This window comes from Pholcus phalangioides, unplaced genomic scaffold, assembly GCF_987345545.1.
Source record: "Pholcus phalangioides strain wild (caught in Gottingen) unplaced genomic scaffold, Ppha-v1.0 ptg000015l_1, whole genome shotgun sequence".
Taxonomy (NCBI): domain Eukaryota; kingdom Metazoa; phylum Arthropoda; class Arachnida; order Araneae; family Pholcidae; genus Pholcus; species Pholcus phalangioides.
Genome location: NW_028301608.1, coordinates 22,299,305 through 22,313,448, shown reverse-complemented (window position 1 = coordinate 22,313,448; position 14,144 = coordinate 22,299,305). Strand labels below are relative to the sequence as shown.

Here is a 14,144-nt window from a genome sequence, read left to right as displayed (position 1 = left end):
GTGTATATTCAGATACATATGTTTCTGGAATGTGTAACTTTTTCCGTGGAATATGTTTCCACTTAATGTCAACAAGCCGTATAAATATGATTTAGAAAGCATTGTGCATTGTTATTTTCTACTCTATGCAAATTAATCTAATGAGAATATATTTGAGATCCAAAATGATGTTTCTTTAAAAAATTTAATACCATTCTGAAATGCATACAAAAATGCAGCGTATAGTAATATTATGCTATGAAGGGAAAAATAGATTTCAATTATTTTTAGTTCATATTTGTGAAATATTATATGAAAATTTACACACTGGGCTGTTATTCACCGGTTCAAAGTGGCATTTTCTTACTTACGAATACATATTCCGAGCTTCTTTAACTTCAAATAACTATAACTTTCTTATAATAACTTCTATAACTTTAAAATCGATTACAACCCCGGTATATCGCCATGGTCAATACGACAGGAATGAATTGTGCCTGAAGCGTGCATGCGTACCTAACTGTCTGAGTATGTATCTATCTGCCGTTGTATTATATTCCATGTAGTGATTGCCCGCTTGACTACATAGGACAAACAAGGGAATTTAAAGAAAATTCGAATAGACCAATCGGATAGCTCTATTGCACAACCAGCCAATCAGGTTGTTGCAAATGACTTGCATGCAGGCGCTTCGCTTCCTTCTTGCCACGACTTTTGACTTGGACAGACGTATAGTTTTTTTCGCTTCGCCGAGCAACCGAGATTGAAAATTTGGTAATCAATCCAAGTGGGATACTCGGCAATCGTGATATTCTTATCCTCTGAAGACGACACCCACAGAGTGTCGAAATGCATAAGGAATTTTTTAGTATTTTTCCTGGTATTTGTCTTATCCGTTAGTGATTTTTGGAGGACAGCAATGGTGCCTATTTGCGCTGCGAACCTCCCAAGATGCAGCGTAAATTAATTTCGTTCCGAATGCGGGCCTCCTGCTTGATGCCCAGACCGCATTAAAATCGGAGTGATATTATTGGATTAGTCTTGATATCGCTTATCAAACGACATCATTGACTTGTATGTACGTTGTTAACCTCTCGAGATATAGCGTAAAACACTTTCGTTACCAGAGGGGAGCCGTGGGCCTGGTACCCAGTTTGGCAGAGGAATTAAAACCAGTGTGTTATCATTGGATTTGTCTTACAAAAGATGTACCCACAGACATTAGAAACACTGATATATTCGGAATACTTCCTAAGATATACGCGTTTAAAGGATTTCGTTATGCAACTTTTTCGAAATGTACTCGGTATCGTCAGATGATTTAGAAGCCGTATTCACGTAAAAAAAAATCACCATATGAGTGAGAAAATACCATGGTTTGCTAGCTCTACGGTGAATGCTTGTTAGAAATGCTACAATCAACTCGGAAAAGAGTTCTCACATACACACACGCCTGTGTACAAGTGCATTCCACTGATATCACCGGGTAACATCAACTTCTCAAGGAAGCAGTTTCTCAAGAAAATTCAAAGCAAACAACTCAACTGAGAGAAAATTTCTGTTTCCTCTCTCTTTTCTGTTCAGAAATCGCTAAAGAAAAAAAAAAAAAGAATATGAGAGACAAACCAAGGGATGCATCTGAGGATAAAAGAAACTCGACTTTGTTCAAAAACATCTCATTCACTCTGCGCTCAAGGCAATTGCGATGGCCTCACAGACGTGATGTCCTTTACGCAGTTGCTTCTCTGTATAAAATGAGTTGCTCTCTCTCTTACTGCTTTACGAATTCAGTGACTGGACCCAAACAGCAGTCGTTTGTTTAACTTCATTTTTTCGGACGCATTTGGTCGAATGCCAGAATTCTTGATGTAACACAGCATAAAAGAGGAAACATACTCCAAGACATTTTGCCTGTATATGTAAGCGTGTTTCGCCTACAGCTCCTGGTCCCGTTCTCCTTCTCTTACGGAATAGTGTCAGAACAATGGATGTAACCCTAGGGATTGCACCGAGATGGATGTAAGGATGGAACAGTAAGGATATCACGTCGACGACGGTCAACTAAAGTTCGTGGTTATGGGCTCCGAAATATAACGAACAAAATATGAAAGATACATTTAGAAATAGGGTAGAGAGAGAGAGAGAGAAATTGCATTTGATGTGGTGGGCAATAAAGTCAAAAAAGACCATCTACCGTAAGAAAATGTCGCAACCTCCTTTTATAAAACGCATCCCTATTGTCCCATTCCTCAAAAACATCAGTCGGGATCTTGAAAACAAAAATCCACATCACGTACGATTCAGAGAGATGAGAAACTCTGGAGAGACATGTGCAATATATGCTACGCCTATAGCGGATTGCAATCTTTACAGAAATTATACAAAAGGATGTAGATTTATTACGTTTATATAAATGTCTAGGCAATGATAAACGAAGAATGTTCGAAAGAAACAAAAATTCACCAACAAAAAAATTCAAAACAAGTTAGAATGTGAAAGATATGAAGAAATAAATTAAATTATATATGAATATGAAAGAAGCAAACAGATTCAGCTTTCACATTTCCCAAAGGATAATTAAGGGAAGTATGAAAATACGACACTAAGCAAAAAAAGACTTAGTCTAAAAAATTATTTTCCGTATGAAACTCTTTAATCGCAAAATATGATGTGAAATTCACCAAGATGTTGGTGGTTAAAAATTCTTGATCTTTTGAAACTAATTTAGAATTCTTAATTTTAAAATATGTTTATGTCTCAATGAATTTTCACTCAAATATGGCTTAATAATTTCGTCTCAATGCGTAGTGTTAATAAATTTTGGTAATTATTATTCTTCATTGGGAGCCTTATTAACGTTATGCCGGAGTGAATCCATCACAGCCTTCGTTTCCTTTTCTGTGCCAGAATTTTTCGCGCATTTTACTATTGTTTTTTGATATCAACTTAGCCATTCTCCGTGCAACGGCACATATTATTATTTTTATTCTTTTTACCTTAATCAGATCTTACATCAAATTTATTACTGTCGTTACACGGGTACAAAAAATATGAAAAATTACCCATTCTGATAAAAGCTACTAAAAATTTGTATGGAAAATAAAATATTGAACGCATAAAATTGTATATATAGTATTGGATATATATATATATCGGAATTTAGTCACACAAAAAAATCGAATACATATATAAATATAGCTTGTATAATATATATATATATATATATATATACACATAACAAAAACCTTACCTAATAATTGAGTTTTTTTTACTTTTTAATATTATTTAAGTACTGAAATTTTCCCTTTTTTATTCTTTTATTTTCATATTAAATTATATTTAGAATGAAAATATTACTAGGACGAAAATTATATTTTTCTACGAAATGAAAACATTATCTTCAAAATAAAATAAAAAAACAAAGAAATAACAAATTTATTATAAATATATGTATATTTGTATTAAAATACTTGAATCAGGGAACGATTTTATCCGGGGAAACGGTTGTGTCTATGGGTAATCTGATATTGTAATTGATCATGAATCGTAGTTAGGTTCTATGCAACAATGTCAATCAGAAACTCATACAGCTTATGCCGCATTGATTTCCTATTGTTATAAAGACATTAAATGTTATTAAGTATGTTCAAATCTCAGATGACTACTATTTTGTTCGGGTGGGGGGTATAATATTGCATAAATCGATGAAAAACATCGATGTAATCTTGTAAAAAAAGAAATTGAGAGATTTACGTTCGTCACAAATAAATGGTGATTCCGAGCAACTGCAAAAGAGCAAACATTTCATAGTGCAATACTTGAAAAATTGATCTCAAAAAGAGTAAATCTCTATTTTGATCAAGGATAAATTAGCTATATAAAGAAAAACTATACTCTATATATCGCTTCGCGAATATTTGACTAGTATAAAAGCTACTAAGAAATTTTTTGGGGCAAAACTCTCTTTATAGGCCACTAATAATTTTAGATGAAATGCCTGTTTTTAGCTTTTCTCGAACAGAATGCCTTTTCTTGTGCAGAAAATTTGGTGGTTGTGTGTAAATATGACACAAATATACGGTAAATAAGAGTTCACAGCCTACACTAGGCAAAATGCCCAGTCAAGTGGCTGAAAAAAAAAATGTCCTTGCAAAATATGGATGTCAAGTAAAATATAGAACTCTTAAAACTTAAAAAAAAGATTTGTCTGATGCTTTAAGAAATGAATGACCGGGTGACGCTGTGTTAGTGTGTGTGTGATGATGATGATAAAGTATTTGCAATGAAACACAACCTAATGACTGAGCAGGATGAAACGCTTCGGAAATGATGTAGAAGAACTTGTTACTTCTACGCGATCATAAATATCCTCTTCCGGAATGTCGCATGCTTCTATACATCGTCGAAATTAGATTCGTCCATACAAAAGGCTACAACAGGCAAACTGCCCCGTGCCGAAAAATTCCCATAGAAAGTTTAGGAAACATCTGAAGATACATCCGGCGAAAATAAGAGCAATTATCACGAAAATAAAACGAAAAACTATTAACAAATATAATACATTCCCCAAAAGAATTATGGTCGTCTTCGTCTGAATTATAGGCAGCTTCTCGATTTATCCTAACGTGAATGACGCATTTCTTATCAAATGTATTCACATTGAATTCACGACCCCAAAGGTAAGATATTCCATACATTCACAAACCCAATAAGAGAAAAATTCCTTCCGGAAAAAACTTTTCCCTTAGCAATCGATTTTGGTAAACCCTTCTCGAAGCAGTCAATTGACGGTCCAAGAAATGGTCCATTCTATCCACACCGTCGAAAATTATAAACTTTAGAATCATACCCCCCCCCCTCATGGCAATTGGGTTCTACGAATGGAAACATGTTCAAAACATGAATTATATCTGCATGTCTTCTCTGTTTTCAGATTTCATAGGGAAAATGGCCTTGTGGCGAGTCCCGTATCGAAATGTGTTATCACCGTCATCTTACTTCGGCAAAACAGTACCAAAAAACTTACTTGTTGCGATGGAGAGGAAAAACATAATTGAAGAACGAGGAGCATGAAAAAGTCTAATTGGATTAATTAATTGCATGGAAGAAGCTCAAGATTTAATTATTCCTCAAAACAATGATTTGGACAATAAAGCAGAGGACGTCAACGTTGAATAACTACTGAGAAGCTGAAAAAATCGTCGATTTAATTGTATTAATATTAAAAGCCGTAATTAGTTTCAATATCTTGAATAGGGGATTAGGATGTGATTACAAATTCGAATTATTCATTAGAATGGCGATTGTGTGATTTCTTTACAATTCTATTACATGTGATAATTACCTAGGACACATTTTTTTATATTATACGACGACGTCCCGGTTTTGGCCAATAAATACACTCTATCTCTGTCCCAAAAAAAATTATATCTCTAATAAAAAGCATAGTGACTCATATTATGATGCATAGAATTATAATTTTCTCCCTTAAAGGGGGATAAAATATAGTGATTACACACACACACACACACACACAAAATATAGTGTAGGCCTCCACAAGTCGTGGAAAGCTATTAGATTTGTACATAGAAATATACTCTTAAGAGAGAAATATGATCGTATTAAATTATAATTAATGTGCGTGTGCAATGAAGTAAATAATTGCAAACATAGGCGTACGCAGAATTTTCTCAAGGTGGGGGGTTTCAATTTTTCAGGTGGGAGGGGGGTTACGTTTTTCCTGGAAAACAACACTATAATCTCGGTTTGGGGGGGGGGTTTAGGGTTTAGAACCCTAACCACCCCCCCCGCGCTTGCGTACGCCAATGAATGTAATACAATACAATACAATACAAATACAACGCCACAACAGGCAAATTGCCCAACGAGGTGGCTGACTTAAGAACATCATGGATCCCCGAGCCCCTACCTAAAAAGTGTAATTATTTGGAGGTGGGTGGACTTGAACCCGTGTACCCTGAACTCTTCCCATCTCTTAACTCTGTATCTTACCAACCCGCCACTACAGCACTACAGTACTGTAAATATAAGATATTAATAAATAGCAAGATATTTTATGTGTAATATTATAAATTAGGAATATGTATAAATATGTTATCGCATATTAATCATAGAACGTTCACTGCTGTCAGAACTGACCAGAATAATTATAACTCACACAAGATTTGGAACGACACCTATCTGTCCCGCATTCCGGTAAATAATTTTGAAATATCATCTCATGCAATTGCAATTTCTTATATATCCATTTTTATAATCAGATTATTAAAGGCTTTTTTTATTCAACTTGATAAAATAGTTCCCACACATATTGGATAATATTAAATTGATTTCTATAAGCATAAAAACAATACGTTATTCGATAATTTGGGGAAAAACTATTTAAATTAGGAAGACAATTTTTCATGTGCAAACAAGCTATATTACGTGGAAATAAAAAAAAATAAGTTAGGCTAAATTTTGGGAATTATTCATACGGTTAAAATATACTACGTAGTATAATCCCTACACAAAAGAATATTTCCTATGTTCCAATTGAATGACATGCATTTGTCATTTCGGCATCTGAATATAATTATTGAACATATAGAAGCGAATAATTTACAACATAATATGAAAAAATGTATCGGAAAAAATGTTTTAGTATTAAAAGAGAACATGAATCGATACGTTAAGTTTTTTTGTGACTATTTCACCGATTTGGAAGAATGATGATGGAATTCGTATATTTTTATAAGATCATGTATATTGATATTACATCACTTTAATTGTTTTTAAATTAAAAATAAATTATCTCTTTAAAAAATTTCAGGAAATCTATGAAAACAAAAAAAATATCATTAAAATATTAAAAATAATCTCTTTTTTTTAGAAAGAAGATACATTGTTTCCAAACTGAATTTCGAAATTGTAGTAAAATTAATTGCAACAAGTGCTCCCACAAACACCAAATATGCACAATGGTCTTTAACCTACAAAATGTCTCTCTAACGTTTATCTCAACTTTAATCACATAACCAAGTATTTAAATAACCGTAAATTCAGTGACTATATTTCAAAACAATGTCAGCTATTGTTACCGTATGAATGTTTGATAAACTTTAAACGTTAATTGCAGGAGACAAACGTATTGCGCAAATGTTCTTTGGGAACTTTATACGGTAATTCAAGCTCCTTTGTCAATTGCACGAAACAAAATAACACGTATACATGATACGTGACCATTGGACCAATAGTAATAGATGAAAGATAATGATAGGTATTACGTGAATAAAACCTTCACGCAATACTAACTCTCATCTTATCGGTATCATTTTCTGAACAATAAATATGAGAGAAATTCATACAATTGTATTTAACACACACAAAGAAAAAAAATAGTTCTATCGTATTCCGACCACATTGATCTCACATTCAAGCATGTCGATTCCACTATAAGGTTTTCCGCGCAATAAATTTTTTTTTTTCAAATGATCATTAAATTTGAACAGATTTAATACAATTACAAATACGAAAGCCAAAATAGGCAAAACTGTCCAAGTAAGTGCTTCAAAGAAATGTCCATAAAAAATGTCTGATGAAAATCTGGAAATTCAGCAACGCAAAGCGAAAGCAATTTTCTTGAACAAACTCAAAACTATGGAAAAATGTAAATGTTGCCCATACCAGCCCTAACATGGCAGCTATACAGGGTGGTAACTATCGACCGCCCAATAATTACACATGATTACTCATGAAAAAGTAATACAGAAAAGTGTTTTCCGTTTTTGGATCGGATGAATATTGAGTTATAAGATTTTGAAATTTTGTGACGTGTAATTTTTGTTACGATCAGGTTCAAAATTTCAGTGATTTTAGGGTGCTTTTGGGGCACTGATTCCGAATCTGACACCGGGTTTATTAGATCGGCTCTAGTTTTTGGGATGAAGTGAAAGTAGTATTTCAATGGTAATACTATAAACCAGGTGCGGATCTATGCGGGGGCGGTGATCACACCGACTAACCCCCCACCCCCACAAGGAAAACGTGATAATTCATGAAATTTTCAGAACTTTTATATGATGATATTGGATTCGTTCAAGCCATTGAAAATTACCTGTATAGACGTTTTTGATTAAATAGCAAATTCAAAAAAACTTCGAATAAAAAATAGGAAAAACCAATACTTTTTTTCAAATTTCGGGACGGAAAAAACAGAAAAAAACCAGGACCATATATTCCAGAAAATACGGCGCAAAATGAAGAATGTATGGTTCACAGTGTGTGTGTGTGTGTATAAATCATTGTATTTATTTATAACTGTTATTATTTTGTAAAATCATCCCTCCCAACAACGAGCTCTGGATCTGCTCATGCCACAAGTAGCAAACAAATAACATTGAAACTGTGTGAAATGTAAATCATTAATAAACTTAATATCAATGCATAAAGATCGCTGATGTCTAGTAATGACGTGTTGAATAAAATAGGGAATAATATAAAAAGCTAAAATAAAAATTTCCACATGAAAATTAGTGGCTGCAGACTATATTGAAATATTGATATCATGCATTATCTCAAAAACTAGAGCCGATTCGGAAAAACAAAGTGACTAACGCTTATCTATAACCTCTGTAAAGCTGGCGTTGTGAGATGTAAAGAACATATTCTGATTGACTTGTACAAAAAGCTTTTAAGTAAGAGATATATAAAAAAAAACCCGTATATATATATATATATATATATATATATATATAACTTTTCGTTTCCTGGATTTCTGTGCGAGGGTTAATATATTTTTAGCATTTCAAAAAACGCCAAAAGTTATACGTTTGGTGTACGATTGGTGAATTTGGCAGGATTTTGAAGTGACGTCATCAATTTTTAAAGCGTTATAATTCATTAATTATAGGTCAGATAAAAAAATTGAAAACACTTTTCCATATTAGTTTTTCACAAGGCATCACGTGTGTTATTATTGAGTAGTGGATAGTTACCACCCTGTATAAACTAAAACGTGAGGGCGAGTTTCAGTTCAGTACATTTGGGTTTTCTTTGTGTGTTTTAGTGTGTGAATGTCTAAAAACAAAAAAATGCAATTGAATTAATTAAACATATGAGTTTGTTTTATTATTTTGTGATTTTGTTTTATTATTGTTTTTGTAAAAATAAATTATGATTGTGTATATTCTAAGCTTAGCTTCTCGATTCATCCAAATATGAATATTGCATTTGTTTTCAAACGTATCAATTTCGGTAGAATTCATATCACCCCAAGCTAAACAGTACGTATTCAAACAAAATGATACATTCCCTAAAATACCCTACTCATTTTTCTTCTAATTTTATATTATCCAGCTCGTATATGTTAGCACAATCAGCACATATCTATCAAATTTCTATCATGTTGCAACTATCGTACATTGCTTTTACTTTCAAACATGTGGTTTTCAGTACGATTTTCCACGGAGTAACTCATTTGAAATGATCATTCAATTTGAATCAAAATATTGATGTCTGATGAAAAAATCTGGAAATTCAGTAGCCTAATACAATTTCCACGAACGAGCTAAAAACAATGAGAAAGGTGTAATACGTTGCTCACATAAAAAAAAAAGAATTGGCTTTCTTCAATCAACTGATAGCTTCTCGAATTATCCAAATATAAATACTGTATTTATTTCTTAAACGAGTCAATTATAGTAGAATTCACGACAGCCAAGGCTAACCCTCTGTGATCCTGTGCATATTTGAATATACATGATAAATATATGGTCAAAAAACCCATTATGCAATTTCTTTTCTCAATTGTTTTTGGTATTTTAGAAAGTTCATCTTCTAGTATCATTTCAGGTACATAATGCGGCTCTATATAGGTACAATAAGTTGTTTTATCTAGAAAGAGTTGATTCCTTATCAGTGTCATTTTTCGAAAGCTGTTGAAATTTTACGTGTTCAGAGTTTTATAAAATTGCATCAAGTTGAGGAAATCGGAAATAAAATCCGAGTTAAAAACTATTCAACTTTGATAAGCAATTTTTTGTCTGTTTATAAATAACAGTAATGTGAAGAAAAAACTGTATTTTTCACCCTTAATTAACAATTTTTGCTAATTAAAATATTCACTCTAATTAATTAATTTCTGTTTTTGTAAGTTTTCTGTTTCCGGAAAGAAAAAAAAATCAATGCTTTTTTTTTTGAAGTTGAACCATAGTTTATTGAAGAGCGCGTATTCAAACAAAATGATGTATTCCTTAGAATTCCCGATAAATTTTCTATGAATTTTTATAATATCCAGCTCGTATACGTCGGGAATCAGACATTTCTAAGATTTCTTTTCTTTTTGTAAATTTTTACATATTTTGAATGATTCAAATTGCTTCTAGTGAATGAGACTAATACCCAATCAAAACGTTAAGGTTCAATTACTTCGCTCTCGTGTAACACTGGGAAAATAAATGCATTAATGACATTAATCTTTACAAGTTCTATGAAATGGAAATACGGGTACCAGTATGATACGAAAGAATCAACTATCCAGTGAGATCCTTCTTATTTGATGAAGTGTTCACGGTGGGAAAAATTCCAATCAAAACTAGGCAAAGAAACATATCACGCGCGTCCTAATATTGCTTCGCAATTGAAAAGTTATTCACTTTCTCTCCATGACTGGTTATTGAATCTGTATTCATATGTTAATCAAATTTCTATCATTTCTCTTTTCACAACGATTGTCATCTCGGAGTTTTATTTCAATTATTTATGGTTTTCACACTTGTAAAAACTCGGACACTGACGCAAATTTGCCGAGACACGTTCACAAGTTTCAGTAATGTCTTTTCGAAATTATTCAAATAGTGCGTATTCGAACAAAATGATCTATCTCAGAATTACATTAAAATATCTCGATATTAATTTTTTTTATCAATTTTATAGTATCCAACTCGTGTAGGCTAGCAATTTGGCATTTATATCTTTTTTTTTTCAGAAATGAACACATTCAATTATGTAAAATTTCTGTAGTCCAACATACTTAAGTCCAATAAAAATTCTGAAATTCAATTACTTTGTCCACGTGTAAAATCAGAAAAAAATAAATGTACAGTTATTTTACGAATTTCTAATTCTATGTAATTGAAATCTGAAAACCAGTATGATGGAAAAAGCATCAACTTACCAGGGAGGACCTCCTTGTTTGATGAAGTGTTCACGGTGGGAAAAATTCCTATTAAAATTAGGCAAAAGCATATCACGCATGTCCTAATATTGCTTCGCAATTCAAAAGTTGTTCGCTTTCTCTCCATGACTAGTTATTGAATCTGTGTGTATTCACATGTTAATCGGATTTCTATCATTTCTTCTCACAACGATGATCATCGGAGGTTTGTTGTATGATGGTTTGCACACTTCTATGTAGACTCGGACACTGACGAAACTTTTCCGAGACAAGTTTCAGTGATGATGTCTTTTTCTCCCGGCGTTTCCACCGGAGTGTTCTTTACGTAACGACGTGACAAGTTATGACGTTACTTTTGTTGAATTTCCCCGCAATCCTTAGCAACAAACAGAAATCGATGGGCTACTTGCGGTCAAGTCTCGGAACCACGGAACACAATTTTGGGCGAAATTGTCGTATTACTTAACAAACATTATCGCGTGGACAGTTCCGTCAGTTACACACGACATGTCCTCGGCCATAAATGTAATTGCTTATTTCATAATTCACGGTTTTTATCTGCTATCGGGACATTAATAACTAGATCATAAGTTCTTCTCCATCATAGACAGAAAAAATTATCATATTATATTCGTTTTTCTCTCAGAGACTTTACGGTGAAACGTTCATAATCTCATCAATTTCCATTCAATTCTGTGTCGATTCAAACTGAATAATGAATTCTTAATAATGAAAAAAATTAATAATGAATTCTTTCCGTGTGTTAGTATCTCCAATATATTAACTCCAAACCCGATGTAGATGTCTTAAAATGTAGCCACCGACTGCACGAATCAACAACTAGGAAAATAACCCGTATGTATCAAGGATTCAGGGAATTTTGTTGGTTTTTCGTCTCCTCTCTTCCAAACGAAGGTCTCGGGACCGTCTCTCGGAAGAGACTGAAGTCGTGCACTGAACGTCCAGCTTGCTTATACTCGAAGGTTACGTTTGATCGTGGTGTATTCCGTGAGAGAGTGCGCGTGTGTGTGTGTCTGTGTGCAAGTGCATGGCACGGGGGGATGGGGGTATTTACCAACGCCAGCGCCCTCTCTCAACCAGAAGTTTTAGAGCAAAGCCCCGAAGAAATAGACGGTGTGAGACGAGGGAATGAGAAAGAGAAGTAACAGGAAAAAAAAATAGAAAGACGTAAAATTGACGCGTTCAAAACGCTCCAGGGACTTTTTTTTCCTTTTTCCGCTTTTTTTAGGGAAAAAAAATCCGGAATAAAAAAAAAACGGAGTGAAAGCGACGGAAAATTAAGTCGCTGTGGAAAAATTTTCTCCTCCGTTCAGTCAAGTAAAACAAGACGTAGCGATTGTCAAGAGAGGAGGAGATATTCTCCGCTGGAATGAAGAGAGATTTTCAATCAACTGTGTTGTATATAAATTTCACGATTTCATTTAAGAGAGGATATACATATTTATCATATTTATACAGCTTATTACGTGTTTAGTCAGTTATCAAATCTTCCGGGAAAAATAACTTCAGACGAAAAACATTATATTTCTCGAGAAAATTTATTTGAATCGCAAATGTCGTTTATAAATTAAAACAAAACAATTCGAATTCCTCTATGGTATGTTGTGTATTTTAATATACACTGAGAAACCAGAAAAATTAATATTTAAGATCACCAGTGTAACTTGAGGGTCATAACTAATACTATCTTTCATCAATCTATTCGGTAACTATCCGACTCCATCACAGTAGAAATATCCGCAATCAAGAATCGATGTGATCAAAACTTAATTTTAACATTTATTTCAACATTAGTAAAACATTATTCAAACTTAACAAAATAATAAGGATCAAAATCGAGTTGACATATTAAGGCAGACAGCTGCTATGAAGGCGCGTAAGCAAAAGCGAGTTCACACACCAAAGAACGTGAAATATATAAGTTACAGCAGCGCCACGAACAGTCGGCTGAAGTTGGTTTCCTGTGGTTCCCATCTTCAAGGCGCAAATGCGAGCCGATCGCCCCATTAAAAAGTCTCGCCACAGAGAGCAACAGTCCTACAACGATTAATTATTCAATCATTACACTTCACTCATAGTTAGAAAAACTGGTGGCAGATGGCAGCACTACACATAACAAGCATTACACAGAAGCAAACTTCACGTCAGGTTTCATTACACGTACACACACATTCCCGCATGTACCAATTCGTTAGAGGTTCCGCAGAGAAATATGGACAAAGTACATGTGTGGTTTAGTAGTAGTAATGCCACGAACAGTCCTACAAAAGTATGCAAAATTACATATATTTTTTTTTGCTTTGCACCGCAACAAGTATACGAAAAACTGGCCAATTAGGCTTTCGGCTGAGAAAGTCCATATCAAGAAGGGGCCTTTGTACAGTGCTCACGCTGACACTTACTGACGTCCCAACATTGAATTCTGTAGCAATTTGAAGCATTTTAACAATTAAACACTTAAATTTCAATTATAATGGTTAGAAATCATTTTGTGTACACAATATTAGCCTCCCATGCTTTCCTATGAGAGAAGTACCCTTTCTTTAAGGAACATTTAAGAATTTTCTATCCCCTATAGGCACTCAATTGTTCTACCTCGAATACTATAGATGTTTTTATACGACGAAAGGAGAGACTTTTTAGGATTATAGTTGTTGGTTTTTTTTTCGAATTTTAACTTGAATACCAAGGAGCTTTTTCAAAAAAATCACCAAAATTTACCACTGCTTTTTGTGCTATAAAATTTTTTTCAAAATCATTTTAATAAAAACTCCTATCGATAACCCTTTAAACGACCTTGACGAGATATTTTGCTTTCATAAAATCTCTTATTTTAGCATTGGCAATCACAGATATTTTGTAAAGTTGATTTTCAATGGAAAAATGTTTCCCTCTCAGTTTCCACCTGCTGAAAACCTACTTCATTAAAACATATATACCATTGTGAAGGGGGTTTAGTGATTTTTAA

At 33.5% G+C, this 14,144-nt stretch overlaps 1 protein-coding gene across 1 annotated transcript in view; it reads right to left on the bottom strand.

Moving 5' to 3' along the window:
- The window catches only part of LOC149075682 (B-cell receptor CD22-like), a 105,084-nt gene extending 92,883 nt beyond the window's left edge, over window positions 1-12,201 (bottom strand). Inside the window, exon 1 of the mRNA XM_089243170.1 lies at window positions 11,156-12,201. Coding sequence (XP_089099296.1) covers window positions 11,156-11,282 — 127 coding nt within the window. The 5' untranslated portion in view covers window positions 11,283-12,201. The remainder of the gene's footprint in view (window positions 1-11,155) is intronic.
- Window positions 12,202-14,144: the final 1,943 nt, after the last annotated feature.